This window comes from Cnephaeus nilssonii (genome assembly GCF_951640355.1).
Source record: "Cnephaeus nilssonii genome assembly, chromosome: 13".
NCBI lineage: Eukaryota > Metazoa > Chordata > Mammalia > Chiroptera > Vespertilionidae > Cnephaeus > Cnephaeus nilssonii.
The window spans coordinates 31,556,131-31,579,303 of NC_137084.1; the positions used below are offsets into that span (position 1 = coordinate 31,556,131).

Genomic DNA, 23,173 nt, shown 5'->3' on the forward strand with positions numbered 1-23,173 from the left:
ACTCCACTGTTAATTACATATACTTATATTATGGATACAAAAAATGTTTAATTTTAAATTTAGAGTTCTGTGTTAATTGGTATGATCCATTTGAAGGCTAAAAGGTTAGTGTAAATGAGGTTTCACTGTCCTTGGTTGCTATGTACCATTACTACTCTTTTATTATGGTGTCAGTGTACCAGCACCTTTTTTTTGTGGAGGAATATTGACTGTCCCCTAAAATATGTTTTGGTTTCCATTAGGACTGATTCGTTAGGCAGGAATAAATTCACATAATTTTTTAATGAAAACATGTATAGCGTATTATTCTTTTTAATGTTAATAAGGATGGAGGAACATTTTGTGGTAGTGTTTAGTGACTGGCATATGATATTGTGCTATAATGATTATCTGCTAAAGATTACTTGAGAATATAGGACCTACTAAGTTCCAGGGACAAGGACTTTCTTGTGAATAATACAGATGAGTTCTCTACTATCATGGAAATTAGATTCTAGGAGTGGGACAGACAAAGTTCCACAGAGTGAGACAATTTCAGACAATAATAAGTACAATGAAGAAAATAAAATAAGAAAATGTGATCTAGATGACCTCTTTTAACAGTCCAGGGAAAGTCTTTTTGAAGAGGTAACAAGTGAGTTGAGATGGGAATAATGAGAAGGAACTAGCTAAGCAAAAATTTGAAGTGCAAGAGCTGCTTGGTGGTGTGTTTGAGCAACAGAATACAACAGAGTAGCTGGAGTGGAATGGGTGAGGGAGAGAACAGTATGAGAGAAAATCAAGGAGGCAGGCAGGCAGATGGCAGATACTATGGGGTATCATATTCTGCAGTGAGGTGTTTGGACTTTATACTTCAAGTGCAAGAGGAAGCCACTGGAAGATCTTAAGTGAGACTAACATGATTTGATTTATGTTTTTAAAATATCACATTGGCTGCTGTGTAGAGAATGGATTGTAGGAGGCAATACCAGAAACACGGACACTTCTTAGGAAAACTATTGCAGTAGTGCAGGTGAGAGTTTGATGCTCAGTGGAAGAGTGAACAGTTCTTTGAGGAGGTCCCATAGCTTCTGAAGAAGATTCAACAGAGGGCGAGGAGACTATTTTAAGTGATGTGCACATAGGCAGAACTTTAGTCAATAGTGAACAGGACACGAAGTTGCTGAGACCAGGGAGATGGGGGAGGGTAGGCTTGCTCCTGGACAGAGCATAGTCCCATGTGAGGACAGAAGTCTTTTGCCTAAGAGTGAACTGTTTGCAAGTGACTTCTGGGGTAGGACTTGGGGATCTGGGTAAGGCACCAACAGTATCTCTTTCAAGATTTAAAAACTGACAAGATTGTAAGTAGGGCGTTCTCTACACATGTGTATGTGTGCACTTACATTCCTGCTTATATTGATATATATATTTTAAGCCGAAATGGGATTATATGCATCTGGCTTTTAACTACTAGTCCAATTAAGTACAAATAACCATGCTGGACTTTCAGCCCCAGATTATCAGAACTCCTTATTTTGGAGACCAGTTAAATTTCCCCCACTGAGTTTTATCTTTTAGAAAAGTTTTAAGAACACTTTTCTTCTATAAGTAAAAGATGCTAATAATGTCCTTTGTTGTAATTGAAAGAAAACAATAATAGGCATGTTGAGACATTTAATAAATAACTGTTGGGAACAATACTTTCTTGCTTGCAAACAATTTATCCTTCTCTGTATTTCCTGCTTTCAGTCCAATGAATTTGCTAATCAACTTTGGAGAGTTTTATGTAGTTTACTGGAGTCATAAAAAGTCTGGTATGGACTTTGAACCATTTCTGGGAATGGAGCTGTTTTCATTACATGATAACATAGTCCAGGAATTTTAAGTGAGGATTCAATCTTTCTCAGCCATGTTTTATGTTGTGACAGACTTCTAGAAGATTTCTAATTTTGTTGCCTTTTAAAATATTTAAAAAACTTGAATTGTTGCCAGTATTTGGTAAGATTTAGTCATTTAGGATATAAGGCAGCACCCAAATGAAATGTCTTTCCTCACTTTTATTGAGACTGTGCTTTAGAAGGTATAGTGAAATCAACTAGTTCACTTGGTACTAAGTAGTTTATAGATTTAACACCTAAGACAAAGTTTATATGCATCTTTTTGGTACCTGACTGGTCTCTGAAGCACTGGACAAAAATCCATAAACTATCAAGGTTTAGACGTTTTGAGAAATTGTTACTACTTCATTTTAGGATTTTGGGAATTTATTCAAGTTAAGTAAAATTCAAACCTAAACTTTCGGTAACAAGTGGAAATCTCCATCCTTGACTCCTGGAGTCATGAAACAATATTCTCCAGGAAGCGATATGGGAAATTTCTATTTTCTATAAATTTGAAACCATATTAGCACACAGTACTGTATCTTTTTAAACATATCTCAAAATTTAATGACAAATTTATTTACAATTTAAACAAAAAATCAAACCATATTTTATTGCATGGTATGGGTTGTGAAATAGACAACTCATGTTTTCTAGTGTTAACACATTGATTACCTTTCTATTACCTCCCCCCCGCCCCCAGTTAGTGGCACTGTTTCATTTCTGCTATAAAAGAATACTTATTTTTTAAAAAATGTTCCCAAATTAAACAAAATGAATACTCATATGCTACTTAAAAATCTCTATGTTTATGAAAACTCGAGTTATTTTATCATTCTTCTTAATGATATAATACACCTTTCTAAATATACTTTTTGGAAAAGTTTTCTTACCAAGCATATTATCAAAATTTTTGTTGAATGTAGAAACATTAACATGCTTTGGTATAGTTGGCTTTTTTCCCCCTTGGGCAAGAAGGAATCAGGTATGCATACTGATGAACACACTCCAGTCATTAGCATGTGATTATGTGGGCTGTATATTGAGCTCCTGCCAAAATATGAAAATCCAGTACTTTGCTATATCTGTGCAAAGACTTTTTGCATTTCTTTTGTATTTTGACAGTTCAAGGAAAATCAGGCCCTAGTATCTTTTCTTTTTTCAGTGTAATCAAATTGTGTACACAGAATGTTTTCAAGGAGTTGGGATATGCCATGTTTATTTTTACTTAATTTTTTCAGTTGGTATAAGATCCAGTAACTTAGGTTTGCAGTGTACTGACTGTAACATGAATCTCTTAACAAACTTTATCACTGACATTCACTGACAATTTACAACATTCCTTCATGGTCATCAGGATTATCTTTTCTGGGATTCAGCCAATATTCCTCTAATTTACTTCATTTTTATATGATACCTTTATGCTTCATAAATATTTTGTTTTCATTTATTTCACCAATAAGCTGCTAGTGTACATTATAGTGATGCTTCTGTGGTTTGACTGTTCCTATCTACTATCCATATGCAAATATTCCTTCATGACCAAAGGATAGCTTGGGCTCTATAACATTTCCAGACTCTTAGGGAAAATCATTTTTTATAATTACTTAAAATAAGACTTGATTACTAATAGAAAATGTGGTAGAATCTAGTCTAATAGAACAATTTGATTGAGCAGGCCTATTCCACTCAGCTTTTATTGTTTTGATGAATTCAAATGGCATTTAAACATAGTAGAAGTATTGTTTTGTTTTTTAAATAGGCTTCTTGTCATAATTGATCAGTGTTAATCAATGAAAGCTGATCTCAAGACACCAATAATTTTCTGATTAAAGCAGAATTCCACAAGCTCGTTTTAGTATATAGGTGGTTCTGATTAATGTTCACTTTCTTGTGCAGAATTCCTTCTTGCCCAGTGACGATCTGGGTACATTACTATAATGAAATATGATACTGGAATAATGAAATATGCACATTTCTGTAATTCTTCTAAGTAACTTTTTGTAGAAAGTATAATGTATGTATTATATAGCATGCAGCAATTTATGTGACTAATTTGAACTTTTCATGATTAGAATGAAATATGAACCTTATGGTCCTTCTAGATCAGCATGAATAAGATGGTGATGCCTGGATAGGCAGCATATGTCTTTGGAAGGGGAAGCTGGGATTGTATTTAACTCCTCCAGATCTACCTTCTCCACCTCCTCTTCCTCCTTCCCTCCCCCCCCTCCTCCTCCCCATTCTCCTCCTCCTCCTCCTCCTCCTCCTCCTCCTCCTCCTCCTCCTCCTCCTCCTCCTCCTCCTCCTTCTTCTTCTTCTTCTTCTTCTTCTTCTTCTTCTTCTTCTTCTTCTTCTTCTTCTTCTATAAAAGCAGTGTTTATTAAAATACATTTCATTTTTAAAATTGAGCTATCAGCTGTTATAGTGTATATACATTTTTGGGGCACAACCTGTATATAGGTCATATAATAGAGTTGCATCTTTTAAAATTTTTTTTATTGTCTAAAGTTTTACATATGTATTCTTTTCCCCCAATTGACCCCCCCCCCCCCCCGCAAGCCATTCCCACCCCGGGCAAGCCCCCACCGCCCCAGTGTCTGTGTCCATTGGTTATGCTAATATGCATGCATACAAATCCTTTGGTTGCTCTCTAACTGCCCTCCCCCCATTTGTCTCTGGATCTATACTTCTTCATCAAATTATGTTGCTCATTATATCCCACATATGAGATCTTTCTCTGACTGGCTTATTTCGCTGATCTACCTTCTTACTTTAATTTGGAGAGGGTTGCTTTCCATAAAAGTAAATTTAACATAACAAATCCTGCTCCTATTGTTCAATCAGAGATGAGCTTGAAAGGGCTCTCTTTGATTATTGAGTCAAAACACCTGCATTAAGCAGGAAAGCCCCTACTCTGTTCCTTCCTGAACACATCTAATCTTTCTTGAACACATCTAATGAATGTGCCTTAATTACCGTGATATGCAAATTATCCCACTGTTTGGTTGTCCCCTGTAATAAGTTTTCCTTATTAAAGAGGAACAAGAAAAATGTAACCTTTTTAAAGAGGAACAACTTCAAGCTATTATTCCTTTTGTTACTCAATCTTTTAATGTGATGACATATTTATTTTTTATACTATTAACCTCTTAAATATTATTTTGGTGTTACTACATTCCCATGACCTCTAGGCATTATTTTTCTAAGTGATAAAAATTGAGTTCAATGATACATCTCTTTGTAAAATATATTCTGAAATCAAAAGTATAAATTACAAACCTTTACTAATAATATTTACAATCAGGTAAAAATTAGAAATGAATATTTATACATTTCACTTATCTTCTTTATATTTCATCAACACTTTAGAAAATGGAAAGCATTATTTAATAAAATGATTGAAAGTTATTTGTAAACTCTTATTTGTATTATAATTTAATTCTGATTTATTTTCACTGCCAGTGTACTGAGAGTACCTAGAATTCAATATTCTCAAGTTCATCAAACTTCTGGGAAAAAATTTCCCTCATTCAAGCATTGGTAGATTGTGGTGGTATAATAGGAGAGATTCGTTTGCCTAGATACACAAAGAATTAGAACTTTTTTTGGCATTTACTGTTATTTAGAAACTTTTTGGTTAGTCTCAGTGGTAAGTTGGTAGCTTTTTAGATAGCATTAGGTTAGCTAGGATTAAGCTAATGTAATCCATGAAATTGAGAAAACATTTACAGTTGAATTTAGAGTTAACATTTGCCCTTCAGTTGTATTAACTTAATTTGTACCTGCTATGCTTCTACCAAAGATACCTGCTTTTCTCTCTTTTTTTTTCCTCACACTGATATGGTTTGTATGTGAAGTTGATTATAGTTTATTTATTTTGCTTTGTAAAATTGACAATAAGGTTAGAGTTTAGCTCTCCTTTTGGTTACTTTTTTTTTTTTTGGATCTATGAAGAATAGTACAGTAGGGCCAGAAATCAATCTGAATATAAGTTTTGGGTATTTGAAAGTTAAGATAGAAAAATAAAAATTAACACCTCCCACTCCTGCCAGAAAAAAGGCATGTACTCTATGATTCTAACCGAACCATCAATCCAAGTTTGTGTATTGCCTCCAGGTAGAGCAATGCACAGCTTCTATACATTGGGGGCACCTGACGACAAAATTATACTTCTACGTGCTGCTTTGTGGTAAATTGGTGACATTTTTGTGCCTAGTTTCCCCTTCCCTGGAAATGTAAATATAGATAGTTAGACAGATAGATAGCTGGATAGTTGTTTCATAAACAACATAGCCTTTGAAAAATCACTTTTACATTCTTTGAACTTGTTCTATCTGTAAAAATTTAAATCAGAGAGCTAGAGATGTTATTTAGAAATTTCTGTATCACTAAGAGTTTCTGGGTAAGCCATTATATGTATTTGACATATTAGAAGGAAATTTGAAGGCTTTTTGGGTGAAATTCTCAAGCTTGGGAACCTTACTGGGCAAGATCCCAGTGAAGATGGGAGATGGTTGAGATCACAGAGTGGCTGTGAGTGCTCAGTGTGTATGACACACAGAGCAATCTGCTGGCTAGTCCCTCTTCCCTTGGAAAATTAGGCCATGAAAGGATTTCACTGTAATAGAGCAGAATCTCTATTAAGGGATAAATGGGTTTGACTGAACTTCATTGGGCTCTGGTACTTTTTAATGTTAAGATTTGTGAGGTATAAAGAGCATGAGCTGATCTATTTTTGTGACCCTAGCCTCATCATTTAAAAATAGACACCCTAAACATGGGTAAATTATCACATCGATATTATTTCCAGGAGCCTAACTACTACCTCTTTTCCTCGTGGATCCCATCTATCTTGCCTTTTTCCTAAGAGTTTTATATCTTATTTTCTATTTTTTTCTGAAACTACTCTCATACCATTGAAGTGACTGTAGGTCCCTTCTCCCCGACAATGGCCCTAGTTTTTATATTGAATTAAGAACATATTTTTCTGGAAACTAAGTTAAACAAATTTCAATGGATACTTGTTCCATACTACTAGTACATGCACTCCTCTCCCTGACAACACCTGCATCATGCAGTAGGTCTTTGGTACCTTGACTCTCTTATTTGCAAGGCTATTTCCCTGTTTTTGGAAGATGGAAGGGAGGTGTTTTTTGTTTGCTTGTTTTGTGTGTGTGTGTGTGTGTGTGTGTGTGTGTGTGTGTGTGTGTGTGTGCGCGCGCGCGCGTGCGCTTTACTTTGCCTCCTTTGCTTTGGATTCTTTTTTTTTTAAAGTAATATATTTTTATTATTGATTTATGAGAGGAAGGGAAAGGGAAAGAGAGATAGAAATATCAATGATGAGAGAGAATCATTGATGGGCTGCCTCCTGCACACCCCACACTGGGGATCGAGCCTGCACCTGAGGCATGTGCCCTGAATGGGAATCAAACCATGACCTTCTGAGTCATAGGTCAACACTCAACCACTGAGCCACGCCAGCCGGGTGGCTTCAGATTCTTAATTATGATATCTGGGGTGGATAAACCCCAAAGTTCTCTTTGTTGTTTCTCTTTTGGATGATGCAAAATTGGTTCGTGACTAACTAACTGACCGATATCTGGATTCTATGAATCATACTAGCTGCTTTGCTGATTATATGTAAAAAAATACAGTTATTTTTTATAAGTGCACTCTGAAATGGGAAAGCAATGAAAACAACTGCAAAGGAGGAGAGCATGAAGATAATAAAATAGACAGTTGAGAAAGTAGTTACCTCTTAGGGACACCTCCATGGAATCATTTGAGATTCTGCATGCATAGAAACTTGCTCTGGAAAACTTTTTAAATTATACTTCTCCAACATCTGCATAATCATACTTAAGTTATCAACACATTCTCCCTCTCTCTCTCTCTCTCTCTCTCTCTCTCTCTCTCTCTCTCTCTCTTCTCCCTCTCTCTTGAATCAGTAGAAATATTTTCCCTGGGGTTATGTAGGAAAGGATAGGATGTTATCTCACAGAAGGCCTGTGTTTAATCTCTGACACTAATTTGCTGTGTGACATTAGAGAAGTCACTTCCAATCTCCTGACTTCAGTTTCCTCATCTCAAACATGAAAGATTTGAACTATAACCAAGTCTCTTGCTAATTCTAAATTTGTTGGTTTCAAGGTTAAAATTGTCTTAGCCAACTCAACATAGCCTGATAGTGTTGTTTAGGTTGAATATCATATGGTAGTTTAAACACTAATGAATTGCCAGATGAAAGTAGCTGTCTGGTTTGGAAGGCACATGAATCAGCTAATAGCTGAACCTTGATAGAATGTTGCTCCATGTGTTGGAGAATTCACTATCACATGGCCTCACCTTAAAGCTCTTATTACTGTTCCATTACCAAAAAGTTGTAAGTATTCTCATCTGTGAGGTTGCCTATCTATGATCTTTATTATCCCTTAGTGATCATGTGCCTTAATTCCTTATTTAGACAATATTGAACACATTCAATTCAGGGCACTCCTATTTAATAGATCCAGAGAAACAAATTGGAACATACTCAGGGGAAAATGATCTGGATGGCTGAACCATGTCTTATGAGGAAGAAATGAAGAAAACGGGGATGTTTTGCCAGAAAAAGAAAAGATACAAGGGTACTATAATGCTGTGTGTATGTATTGAAAGTGCTGCTGTTGTAAATGTTTCTATGGGATGGAAATGTTTCCATGGTTTGAAGGCATAGGATTCATATTCCTATAAATAAGAATGTTTGACAACCCTCCAAAGATAAAATCAACTGCTTTGGGAAGTGCCAAATCTTCTAACAGTGAAGGTGTTTAAGGAGAGGCAAAAAGTTGCTTGCCAGGGAAATTGTAACAGCCATCATCACTACTACTACCACCACCATTATTTAATAAGCAGTTACTATATAACAGGTGTTTTATTTTTATTAATTAATTTAATTTTCATATCGACACTATGAGGTAGTTTCTGTACTACTATTATCATCACTCCCATTTTATAGATGAGGGAATTAAGGCACAGAGAAATTATCTAACTTGTTTGGGGTTATATGGGCGGTAGATGGAAAAACGTATTTAACTAGAAAATCTGACCCAAAGACCTTTTACTTGTTAACTATTATACTACCTTTCTTGCATAGGAAATTCAAGTACTAGATGGTGTTGAACAATTGGATTTTTAAGGACCTTTGTATCTTGAGATTTGATTCTATATGTGAGGCTGGTGGTATATAGATGATGCAAGACTTTTCTATGTGATTGCCTTAACAAGTTTGGAGATTTTAATATTTTTCTATATTTACTCTGTTCACTATATTTACTTCCATTTATTAAATATGGTGATGAGGCCATCTTAAAAAACTTTTGTCTTGTAATATTTTTCCTGGAATCAAAATAATATTTTTAAAATGGCTTTTCCTTCTTGGACTTTAGGAGTCATGACACTTTAGCAAATATTGGTTAAAAAAATCTACATTCTGACACATCATGAATAAATTTATTGTTATTGAACAGTATAGTAATATAATAAAGTGACATGATATTATTCCGATTTTGAGAATGCTATGTAAATTTAATATATTCTACCAGTATCATTTTTAATAAAATAGAAAAAGAATATTCTTTATTTCACTATTAGAGCAAATGATACTTTTGTCAGGAATAAATTGTTGGTAATTGGAGCCAAATTCAGTATTTTCATTTATATAAGCTTTTTAAAACCAATGTTTTTCCTCTAAATATGTCACATTGGAGAAAAAAATACTTTTTCCTCTGAGAAAGAACCTATAAATGTTAGCAATTTAGTTCTCAGCATATTAAAAAGGTTAGATTTCCTTTGTTAGCAAGAAGTTATTGGAACCTAGATTAGATAAAGCTTTTCTGTCAGTCACTCAATAACACCATAGTAGAATGTCTCTTATACAGCACAGTCTCAGGCCATTTTTGGTTCTTCGAAAAAAAGTTTTTAAAAGCAGATAATCAGAAAAAGTAGTACGTACTAGTATATAGTATATATTATAACTTAATATATTAATCACTGACATGGTTAAGTTGCCAATACATGCAACTTTAGTTGGTTTTATTATTGTTTTTAATTTCTTTACAGACATTGCATTTCTTAATTCCCTTCAGCAAAAGATTACCAGGAACATATCTATAGTTGAGCAAATTGGGTTTCTTCATTGCAGTAAAGAGAACACAACATAGAGAACCATGGAGTGTCTCAGTAAGAAAGTGTTGGAAAGAATCATTTTTAAGATTTAGACTTTGAATGATTTAGGGTAGGGTCTGAGAAAACAGAGGTTTGCTATAGAGGGAATGTCAGAAATTATGGTATCTCAATAAAGCTTATCTTTAGGGAAGGCAGACTAGAGTGAGGTAAAGCTATAATTAGAGGCAGTATAACAAAAATGAAAGAGCAAAACAAAAATGACAACATACAATGCAGTAAGATTGAACACATTTAAATCAGCCTTGCTAATGGGTGGAAGGAAGAGTAAGAGAGGGTAATAGTTTGTCCTATAATTAGATTGGGCAGCCGAAAGGGAAGTTGGTTAATTCAGCTGCTTAGAGAGTCCATTTCCTAGTCGTTTCTCCTGACTTCAATGACTTCTGCCTGTATGTGGGTTTCCACTCCATTATGTAGGGCAAGGATTCCATTCCTGGTCAGAAATGGTCTCTGGCCCATGGTCTCTGGGTCTCTGGCCCATGGTCTGTGACTTTCTCAAATCCTGACATCTTCTCTGACTTTTGCAACCTTAGCCCACTGCTCTCCTCTGTTCACCATGTGGCTTCCCATTCACATTCCTGGGCTAGGTGCAGTTGGCAACCCAGATGAATCAGAGCAGACACATTCTCTAGCTGCTCCTGGCCAGAATGGAGTTAATCCATATGGTTTAGGTTGAATGGAAATTCATAGTATCCCCAGGAAAAGCTAATTACAAGTGATAAGGTTACTGGAGCTTTGTGAGGGTCAGGTCTTGGTGGGATTAGTTTGGGATGACTTCATAAAGGAAGTGATTTTTGAGCATATATTGATTATTCTACTTAGATGAGTGAGTATAAAGGAAAACCTAAAAATGGTGCCAGTGGTTATCACGACAGTATTTTCAGAACTGAAAATTGAAACAAAGGACAATTGGATAAAGGGCATTTGAATTTAATAATATGAGTAGTTATCATTTATTGAGTCTTATGTGATAGGCACTGTACTCAATGCTTTATATATTATTCATTTCTCACAGCAGAGATTTGAGGATATAATTATAACTCCATCCTATAAAAATGCAGAGATTAATCTCCCATCCCCTTGACTATGGGCAAACCTTGGTACTCACTATTAAATTGAACACACTGACAGTTTAGAGGGCATGACTTCTCAGGTGAGGTTAGAAACAGTGATACAGATTTCATCTGGCTGTTTCTGGGGCATGTACCTTTGGAAGCCTGAACTATCATGTTTGAAGCTAACATCATGGAGAGAAAACATCATGTAGAGAGATCGCGCAGAGATAGAGGATGATGTCTAAGGAACCCCTTACTTCAGCCCTGAGCTTTTGAAGTGTTTACATTTGGGAGTAAAGAAGTCTTAGAGATGATTCCAACTTTAGCCGCTGACTTAATGGCAACCTCAAGAGAGACCTTGAGGCAGCACCAAACAGCCCAGATGCCTCTGAATTCCGTAAAAGATAATAAGTGTTATTGTTTTAAGCGCTGAATTTTAGGGTGATTTTTATACAAGAATCGATAACTAATTTTATTTATTTATTGTTACTGTGGAATGGAAAAAAACAACATTGGATATGGTATCAGAAAACTACATTTAGATTTTAGCTCTGCCAGCTACACCTGTGTGACATGGGGAAAGCCACATAATCTCTGAGTGTTACTTTTCTTCCTGGTGAAAATGAGGATGCAGAATTTCGTATTCAGTTATTGGCAACCCATTTTTAGTACAGTATCTAGAGACTGGAGTGATCCGAGGAGAAAGACAAAGTATCTGGAAATTATGTCAAATGAGAAATGGGTTGTAGAAACTGGAGGAATTTCACCTAGAAAAGGACTATTTAGTGCTTCCCTTAAGATGTTTGAACAACTCTAATAGAGAAATGGGAGTAAATTGATTTTGTGAATCTTTTGAGGGCAAACAGGAAATAATGGGTGATAATTATAAGGATATAGATTTTAGCTGATATAAGGATGCCCTTTTAAATAATGAGATTTATTAGAAAATGTTATTTGAGAACCCTCAACTACAGAAATATCTAGAAAGAAAGTTTTTTTTTTTCTGGTTTCAATACAGGGAAACTATAATGTACTAATCTTTAAGAAGTCCAAACTGTGTTCTCTTAAATTTACTTTTATATTTTTTTCCAAGCATCTCTTTATTATATAAACAATATTTCTGATGCCAGGTGGATGCTATACTTGTCGAGGGGCATCACTTAGTAAGTTATATAATGTCTAACCACTATGCTATATATCTGAAACTAATTAAATCATTTATCTATTGCTATACAATTAAGAAATATAATTTAAAAATTTAATTAAAAATACCAAAAAACACACAAAAAACAATACTTCATCAGTTATAAGTTAGAAAACACAAATAGCAAAAAAAAGAAATTTACCAATAATATCACCATTTAGAAATCACACCTGAAAAATTGAAGCAATGTTATTTTAACATGCTTTTCCTGTTTTATTGAGATATAATTGATCAATAACATTATATTAGTTAAAGGTGTACAACATAGTGATTTGACATATGTGTGTATTGTAAAATTAATGCCACAATAAGTTAACATCCATCACCTCACATATTTTTTAATTGATGTATAATTGATATAAAATGTTATATTAGTTTCAGGTGTACAGCATAATAATTCATGTGAATAGCATACTGATTCAATATTTGTACATATTGTGAAGTGATCATCACAATAAGTCTAGTTAACATCTGTCACCAGCCATACATGTTTTGTTTTTAATATTTATGTTTTTATCCCTTCAGACACAAAAACATCTTACTAAAATATTCTTAATTTGTGAAAATTGCTTTCCTTTTCTAGAAACTCTGCCTAATGACTTTTTTCCTGGTCCTACTGGGTACTTTTTCACTCTTCTACATATAATTTTAGTACTGTGTTTAATTGATTTCCAGTGAAATCCTCTTTAGATCATTTGAATCAACAACATTACTTTATTCCTTGTGTTAGGACTGAAATTCGTTTGAATAATATTTTGAAACAATTTTTACTGTTAGGTTTGGTGAGGTCACTGACATTAAGGGTTGAAAGAAAACAAATTTATAATAAATTTTCTTCGAATGAACTAATGCTTATACCGTGCCCCATATACTCTGCTTTTCATGATGTTCATGTGTCCAGTCATGTTATTCAGCAGTTGTTTTCACAAGAAAGGTCAAAAGAAGAGGGGTAATCTCCTTTATGCTATTTTTAAAAATTACAACTAACCATGCTTCTTAAAATTATTCATAATTATATCTGCATTATAACATTAAGGCAAAGCACATTTATTTCATTTGCCTTAAGGATTGATGTTTCTTAAAGTGAGGTACATCAGAATTAAAGTAACTGTGATCAGAATCACTTGAGATGTTCCTCAAAATTTATATTCCCGAGTCCTACTCTTCAGGGTATGGGAGGAGATGAAGGAATCTGCATTTAACATACTTGCCAGGGGATTCTATATCTTGAAGTTTGAGAATCACTGCTTTAGGGAAATATTGTCTCAGATCTCTCCACCGTTGTGCTGCAGTGACATGCATTAAGTCTCAGATATTATCATTGGGAATCTTGCCTCAATTGATATTTCATAGAATTTGTTTTTAAAACTTACAGAGTAAGTTGAGCCTTTCTTCTTAAGAAAACTTATTTTAAAATGATTTAGTCCTCTAGAAAAAAAGATTAGAGATTCTTTGTCAAGTCTGTTTTTAAAATTTGGAATGATTGCCTTTTATCAAACAGTAATTTCTTCATTGAAAGTGTTTGGATTTGTGTCCCCCTTTACTCAGATAAATTGCCTAGAGCAGTGGTCGGCAAACTGCGGCTCGCGAGCCACATGCGGCTCGCGAGCCGTGGTTTGCCGCTCTGTTGACTAAGGAGTTTGCCGACCACTGACCTAGATTCTCGATTCCAATAATTACAGGCTGTTGTTGTTCCTTATGATTAAGCCCCTATCCCAGTGGTCGGCAAACTCATTAGTCAACAGAGCGGCAAACGGCGGCTCGCGAGCAGCAGTTTGCCCACCACTGGCCTAGAGGCCTCCACTAATTAAAGGCCAATACTTGTTAAGTTTTAGAAAGTTAAAAAGTGAGGGCCAGAAATATAAATATTGCCCCTTTCTATTGTTCCTAAGAATGTTATAAGATTACTTATATGACTAAAGCCATGTGTGATTTCATTCACTGCCTATCTTGGTGCCTTGGTGAAATCATGACTTTTCAGCTTCTTGTTCCCTGCTTCTTGGCGGTGTTGAGCTACTTTGCACACATTACATGGCTGAGGACAGTGTGTGGGTAATCCGTGAGGGAACCCATGGTTACTATCTGTGGTGCAGGATGGCAGTGACCCCATTACCACGAGTAAAAAAAACAACAACAAGAGATGTAGTTGATCGAACAAGTAAGTGACATGAGTAAGTAAGATTGAAATTAGTCCTGAGAGAAAAAAAGTGGTACTGTATGGAGCCCAAATGCTTTAAGGACAACTTAAAGTTGTTACTCAGGCTGGAGAGCCCCTCCTACCATATTTCAAGTGATGGAAAAATTTGCTTTATTAAGGACAATGGTGAGTTAGCTGTAGGTAACCACCTCCTCATGTTTTGACTTGGTCTTGAATCCCTTAGATTGAATCAGAATTTGTTTTTTGACTTATAGTCTATGATATAAGACTAGTTTGCATCTGAAATGAAAGTGACTGAAGCATGATTGATCAAATGGTAATTATCAATTCAAAAACACTTAGGTCAGATTTCTGATAGGGACAGTATTAAGAGGTCAAAATGGCTTTCTAGAACGTATCTCAGTTTTTATTTGTCCAAAGTGAAGGATCAAGAGGCCATTCCAAAAAGCCACGTTTAAGGCCTAAACATGATTGGCATCTAGAGGGTTCCTCTGCATCACTGCACAGAGTTATTGTAAACTTTAATGAAATATAACATCTCTCTTGGGGAAGGAAGAGATTTAGGACCATTAATTTTATCCTTTTTACTTTATTTTAGCACAAATGTAATGAGCATTTGCTCTGTGATAGTCATTGTGCCAACAATGGGAATGTGGACAAGATTAAGATTTGGCACAGAATATTTTTTTTGCACGTGTCTGTCCAGTTTTCCCAACACCATTTGTTGAAGAGGCTGTCTTTTTTAAAAAAATATATATTTTATTGATTTTTTACAGAGAGGAAGGGAGAGGGATAGAGAGTTAGAAACATCAATGAGCTGCCTCCTGTACCTCTCCCCCCACTGGGGGTGTGCCCATCCCCAGACAAAAGGAATCGAACCCGGGACCCTTCAGTTCACAGGCCGACGCTCTATCCACTGAGCCAAACCAGTCAGGGCTGAAGAGGCTGTCTTTACTCCATTGTATGTTCTTGTCTCCTTTGTCAAATATTAATTGACCATAATGGTGTGGGTCAATTTCTGGGGTTTCTCTTCTGATCCATTAGTCTATATGCCTATCCTTGTGCCAGTACCAGGCTGTTTTGGTTATAATAGCTTTGTTGTATAGTTTGATATCCAGTATTGTGATCTCTCCAACTTCGTTCTTTTTTATCAAGATTGCTGCAGCTATTTGGGGTCTTTATGATTCCATATAAACTTTTGGAGTATTTGTTCTAGTTCTGTGAAGTATGCTGTTGGTATTTTAATAGGGATTGCATTAAATCTATAGAGTTTTAAAAATTGAATTTATTGGGGCGACATTTGGTTAGTAAAATTATACAGGTTTCAAGTATACAATTCTGCAACACATCATCTGTATAGTGTATTGTGTGTTTACCACCCCAAGTCGAGTCTCCTTCCATCACCATTTATCCCCCCTTTACCTTCTTCTACCTTCCCCCATCCCACCTTCCCTCTGGCAATCACTATACTGTTGTCTGTGTCCATGAGTCTTTCTTTTTATTTCTTCGCTTAATTCCTTGATTCACAATATTTTAATAGCTTTATTGAGATATAATACACACAACTATCCATTTGATGAATACAGTTCAGTAGTTTTTAAAATATATTCACAGACTTCACAATATTCAATTTAATTCAAGAATCATAACATTTTTTACTAAAAGAAGGGGGATAATCCTCCATGACTCCATTCCTAAGTCTGCTCCTTCCATCAGCATAATAGCACCTACCATTTATTAAACACCACTGCCTATGAGCTTAGCGTTGTGTCTAATTACTTTATAACTGTTATCTCATTATATGCTCCCAATAACCCTGAAAATAAGTTTTATTCCTACCTTCTGTAAAATAACAATAATATGTACATACATAACATTTATTGAGTACAATTATTATTTAATATATGTGGAAACTTACTTCTCTAGATTCCTTTTCCTTCCACCCCTTCCCACTAATTGTTAACTGTAACTTACCTCCTGCTTCTTCCTCTACATAGTTCTGGAAGCTTGCCAGCCTTCTTTGGGAAGATGGAGAGAAATATAGGAGCCGATAGGATTTTCAAGCTTCTGATGAGAATCACAAAGGCTTTAGTTCGCAACATTTCTTTTTGGGAGAGAGACTACCTGAGCACAGATAGATAAGGCGAATGCAAGACTACTGATGGGCAATGGCCAAAAAGTAGTTGCTTTCAACCCTCAGTTCTGATTTAGGGAGATATGTAAATATTTTCTTTCTATAAACTTTTAGGTGTCTATTATTTTTCATCTAAGATTTGTTTTTCCTCCTCACAGTTAGCCAACTTTCTCTGTACTGTGAAGTAATTCTTGTGCAAATGTTTCTGTAACAAACTTGTTCCTTTGTAAACAAACAAACAACAAACCATTTCTAAATGCCACATGAGAAATGTGTTTAACTATGGGAAAGGTAAGGAATAGAAAGAAGTTTCTGTAACTTTGGACAGATATACAGCTAGAAAAAAGTGATTCTCCCCGAACCCAACGCACAAACATATTCAGGTTAGTTATTTTTCTGGGCAGTGACTTAGACCTTTTTTATATTTTCTGATGAACAGTTAACAATCACTGAAGCTAATTTCTCTACTGTTCCTAAGTTCAAGGATGATAATGTTTTTGTGATGTATATGTATTTTTAGGCTGTGCTAACTAAACTGCCAATTTAAAGAAAAACTTTACCAATTCTAATAATTAGTAATTGAATCTAAACTATTTTCAAAGAAGGGCACAAATGAGGAAGAAGTTGAGGTGTCCATTTTGAAACTGGTTTTGAAGCACGTAGGCTGCTTTTAATAAAAAAAACAACAACGCACCAGTGTGAATCTGCATTTTCATAATTGCTTTAGTGTTTAGTATTTTTTTTAAGCGGAGATAGTTACTGAATTTTATTTGTCCATCTAAACATCATATATTGTCAATCTGAGTTTTGGGATTTTTTTCTCCCAATGATATTTAAAGAAACCAGTATTCTAATGGTTTTATTTTATTCTGTTTTTTTTCTAGGAGTCAGAGAATAATAAGTTATGTTCCCTATATTCCTTCCGAAATACCTCTACCTCACCACATAAGCCTGACGAAGGGAGTCGGGACCGCGAGATAATGACCAGTGTTACTTTTGGAACCCCAGAGCGCCGCAAAGGGAGCCTTGCCGATGTGGTGGACACACTGAAACAGAAGAAGCTTGAGGAAATGACTCGGACTGAACAAGAGGGTATGTGTGGACTTAACTGTTGGGCTTTATTCTTTTAAAAATTCCAGGCCTTAAAAAAAAAAGAGTGGGATTTCAAGGGCCAGAGAAGTGCATAATTGGCACTAGCCTGGAAAAAGTTATTCAGAGGTTACCATGGTGATGGCAGATTGTGATCCATTAGGAGTGTTAAGCAGATAGCTCCATTTATGTAAAATTTTTGTGCATTTTTTTTTGTTCTTATGATAACAAATCAAGGTTTTAAACTGACTATAAGCCTTGCCCTAGAAAAAGGTAGCATAGGAATTTTTTTCAGCTCCAACTTTACTTTTAATTTTCTCTCTCCTACTTTTGCTGGATAGTGTTTGATTATGAAAAATCAATTGCTTCAAAAGCAAAAAGAAAACCCAAAGCAATTTATTTCTCCTCATTTTTAGAAATATTATAAATATTATTATTTTACCTCTAAATGTTGTATCATTGAGGGTTTCTACTATTGTTAAAGCTAAAAGTTCAAGGGGGAAGTGCTTTGACACAGGACAGTGGTCGGCAAACTGTGGCTCACGAGCCACATGCGGCTCTTTGGCCCCTTGAGTTTTTAGCAAAAGCCAGCTTAGGAGTACCCTAATTAAGTTAATAACAATGTACCTACCTATATAGTTTAAGTTTAAAAAATTTGACTCTCAAAAGAAATTTCAATCGTTGTACTGTTGATATACGCTCTGTTGACTAATGAGTTTGCCAACCACTGACATAGGACATTTACTCTAATATCCCACATCCACCTTCTCTCCCCACAAGAATCCACCTAGGTTCAAGTATCTCTAGGTGAAAGACTCTTTAATAATACTTTGTAAAAAAATTATCTTTATTGTTGAAAGTATTACAGATGTCTCCCTTTCCCCCACCCCCATTAATCTCCTCTATCCTGCATCTGCCACCCCCCACCCCCCAGGCCTTCACACACTATTGCCTGTGTCCTTGGGTTATGCATATACTAGTATGCATACAAGTTCTTTGGTTAATCTCTCCCCTGCCACCTCCATCCCTACCTTCCCTCTGATGCTTCTATGTTTTCAGTTAAATAAATCAAATCTAAGTGATTGCTATAATGTGCATGTTCTTTTATTTTTTTATGTACAGATTTTAGACTTTAAAATGTAGGATAATTAATGGTTCTGGATTTACTACTAACATTGTAAGTTTAAATCTCTGTGGCATATAGGGAAATGGGGATTTGATATAAGGGAATTTTTCATGTTACTGAATTTTATTCCTTCAAGGGCTCAAAAGTTTAAAAACTTTCAAATTAAATTTTGTGGAAGTTTCAAATTAATTTTTGTGGATGTGTTTAGCACATCAACAATTTTTGTGGAAATTTCTAGAATGTATTACATGCTTTTCTGTCTTACTAACCACATTAGATAGCATAAAAGTAAATATTATATGATGATTTGAAGTCATGATGCAGTAGCCTATGAACTCCAATACCTATCTAACTATTGACATGACCTTGGGTAAGTTCTACAATATCCCTGAACCACAAAATTTAAAATTTGCTATGGTACCTATACCTGACTTGGTAACTCAAACATTTTGAGAATTAACTATAATAATGAATATAAAAAGTCTCATATGAACTGCAAACTGCATAAATTTGAGGTATCACAATGATTATAATATTATAAATGTCAGTGATTTTACCATGCTATAATGTAATGATGCCCCCAGAGATCATTGGGATAATTAAGACTGTTTGGCTTTATGGTTATTTCCTTGCAGTGCTGAAATTTTGGAGTTCTTGTGTTTGTTTGATATAGATATAATTTTCAGTGTGTGTGTGTGTGTGTGTGTGTGTGTGTGTGTGTGTGTTTCCTCTTTAGATTGTAGGCTGCTACTTCTTGCTTAGTTGTGAATAATTTCTAATTTCTCCTATTAATCTATAATTCATGAAATTAGATGATCATGACATTCTGGACTATATTTAAAATATGAATAAATGTCTGGGTGAATTACTGAGAGATTCTAGATAATATTGCTGCAGTTATTCGTGTTTTTTTTTTAATGAATTTCTGGAGACTTTGTTCTAGGTCAATGAAATATGCCGTTGGTATTTTAATGGGGATTGTATTGAATCTATAGATTGCTTTGGGTAATATGGACATTTTAATGATGTGTGTGATTCTACCAGTCCATGAACACAGTATATTCTTCCATTTATTTAGGTCTTCTTCCATCTCTTTTTTTCAATGTCCTTTAGTTTTCTGAGTACAGGTCTTTTACCTCCTTAGTTAAGTTTATTCCTAGGTATCTTAATTTTTTTGGTGCAATGGTAAATGGGATTTCTTTTTTTTTAGTTTCTCCTTTCTGCGAGTTAATTATTGGTGTATAAAAAAGCCATAGATTTCTGGGTGTTAATTTCGGATCCTGCTACAATGCCAAATTTATTTATTAAATCTAGTAGTTTTTTTGATGGAGTCTTTAGAGTTTTCTATGTACAATATCATGTCATCTGCAAATAGTGACAGTTTTAGTTCTTCCAATTTGCTAGAATTTTGTTGAGGATTTTAGCATCTACTAGTAGGTTCATTAGGGATATTAGCCTGTAATTCTCTTCCTCTGTAGTGTCTTTATCTGGTTTTGGGATTAGGATAATGCTGGCTTTATAGAAAGAGCTTAAAAGTGTGCCTTCCTCTTGAATTTTTTGGAATAGTTTGAGGAGGGTAGGTTTTAGTTCTTCTTTGAATGTTTGGTAAATCTCCCATGTGAAGCTGTCTGGACCAGAGCTTTTGTTTGCTGGAAGTTTTTTTTTTTTTGATTACTGATTCAATTTCCTCCATAGTTATCGATCTCTTCAGATTTTTTTATTCTTCCTGATTGAGTTGTGGAAGATTATCTTTTTCTAGGAGTATGTCCACTTCATCTAGGTTGTCCATTTTGTTGGAATAGAGTTGTTCATAGTATTTTTTTTTTTTTTACAATCCTTTGTATTTCTGTGGGGTCAGTTGTTATTTCACCCCTTTCATTTCTGATTTTGTTTATTTGGGTTCTCTCTCTTTGTTCCTTGGTGAGCCTGACTAGAGGTTCATCAGTCTTGTTTATCCTTTCAAAGAACCAGTTCTTGGTTTTATTGATCTTTTGTATTTTTTTTGTCTCTATGTCATTTATTTTCCACGCTGATCTTTATTATCTCCTTCCTTCTGCTCATTCTGGGCTTTTCTTATTGCTCTCTTTCTAATTCTTGAAGTTGTAGGGTTAGATAATTTATTATCAGTTTTTTTTGTTTGTTTGTTTTTTGAGGTAGGCCTGTAGTGCTATGCACTTCCCTCTCAGGACTGCTTTCACTGTGTCTCATAGATTTTGAATTGTTGTGTTTTCATTGCCATTTGTTTCCAGGATGTTTTTAATTTCTTCTTTGATCTCTTTGGTAACCCAATCATTGTTTAATAGCATGCTATTTAGCCTCCAAGTGCTTGATTTGTTTTTATTGTTTTTATTGTAGTTGATCATAAAACTCTTAGAAGAAAACATAGGTGGTAGCTCCTTGATATTGGTTTTGGTGATGACATTTTGAATCTGACACCAAAAGAAAAAGCAACAAAAGGAAAACTTGATAAGTGGGACTATATCATACTAAAAAGTTTCTGCGCAGCAAAGGAAACCATCAACAAAATGAAAAGGCATTTGATGGAATGTGAGAAAATACTTGTAAATCATATGTCTGATAAAGGGCTAATATCCAAAATATATAAAGAATCTATATAACTTTAGAATGGCTATTATAAAAAGGACAAGACATTACAAGTGTTGATGAGGATGTGGAGAAAAGAGAACTCTTATGCATCGTTGGTGAGAATGTAAACTGGTGTAACCACTATGGAAAACAGTATGGAGGTTACTAAAAAAATTAAAAATAGAACCACCATAGATAGATTGATTTTACTTCTGGGTGTTTATCTGGGAAAAAAACACACCCAACACTAACTCAAAAAGATATATGTATCACCATGTTCATTGCAGCATTATTTACAACAGCCAAAATATGGAAGTAACCTAAGTGTCAATGGATGGGGAAATGGATAAAGAATAGGTGATATATATATATATATATATATGATTCAGCCATAAAAATAATGAAATCTTGCCATTTATAGCAATATGGATGGACCTCAAGGATATTATATTAAGTAAAATAAGTCAGACACAGGAAGACAAATACCATTTGATCTCACTTTTATGTGGATTCTAAAACAAACAAACAAACAAACAAAAAACCCCAAAAGGGTGATGATGGGAGAAATGGGTGAAGAGGTCAAAAGATAAAAAGAAAAAAAAATACACGTCCTTTAAGAAAATTGTAGCTTGACTGGCATGGTTCAGCGGATGAACATAGACATATGAACCAAGAGGTTGCTGTTCAATTCCCGGTCGGTGCACATGCCTAGGTTGCAGGCTTGATACTCGGTAGGGGTGTGCAGGAAGCAGCCAATCAATGATTCTTTCACATCATTGATATTTCTCTCTCTCTCTTCCTTCCTGTCTGAAATCATTAAAGATATATTTTAAAAAAAGAAAATTATAAAACTTATTGATATAAAATATTTGAATAAATGGAGAGTTATATTGTATTTATGGGTAGCAACACTAAATAACATAATAAACTGAAATCTCTTGACTTGGGGTGGTGAATACACAATACAATATACAGATGATATATTATAGAATTGTACACCTAAATCTTCTATAATTTTATTAATCAATGTCACCCCAATAAATTTAAGAAAAACAAAAAAATTCTTATCACTTTAATCTACAAATTCAATAAGTTTTTAATAAAAATCACAACTGGATTTGTGAATGTTTAGTGGTAGGGCACTTAAAGGTGATTGGAAAATTTATATGGAAAGCAAAGGGCCAAGAAGAGCAAAGACAATTTTGCAAAAGTGTAAAGAGAGGGGACCATCTTCCTTATAAAAAAATATGCAAAAATACATATGGAATATGTGACTGAAAATATAGGTTGTATTCAGATTATAGAGGGCCTTTAATTCTTGGCTAAGGAGTTTGAACTTTATATTGAAGTTTATGGAGGAATCATTGACTATTTTTTAGTACAATAAAGTGATGGATTAGAGCTTTTTCCCAGGGAGGTTAATCTGGCAGAATTGTATAGGCTATATGGGAGCATGGAGAGACATTAAGGAAATTGTTTCAGGCTCGAGATAATGAGGGCCAGGACTAAGGTGGCAGAAAGGAGAAAGGAAGAAGGGGTGCATATGGAAAAGATATTAGGAGTTAGAATTATTAGGACGTGACATTTAAGTGAGGAGACCAAGAGACAGGGGTGGTTCAAAGGTAACTCAAAGTTTTTAAACTTTGGGTGAATAGAAGGGTGGTAACACAATCTATATATATAAAAGATTAAGTGACCAGCCGACCGGCCTACCGGCCAGTAGCTATAATGCACAC

At 34.9% G+C, this 23,173-nt stretch overlaps 1 protein-coding gene across 20 annotated transcripts in view; it reads left to right on the forward strand.

The window, feature by feature from the left end:
- SOX6 (SRY-box transcription factor 6) overlaps nt 1-23,173 on the forward strand; it is a 558,867-nt gene that overhangs the window by 239,680 nt on the left and 296,014 nt on the right. For all 20 annotated transcript variants that reach the window (XM_079789455.1, XM_079789470.1, XM_079789454.1 and 17 more), the window contains one exon: nt 17,521-17,728. In XM_079789455.1, coding sequence (XP_079645581.1) covers nt 17,521-17,728 — 208 coding nt within the window. The remainder of the gene's footprint in view (nt 1-17,520; nt 17,729-23,173) is intronic.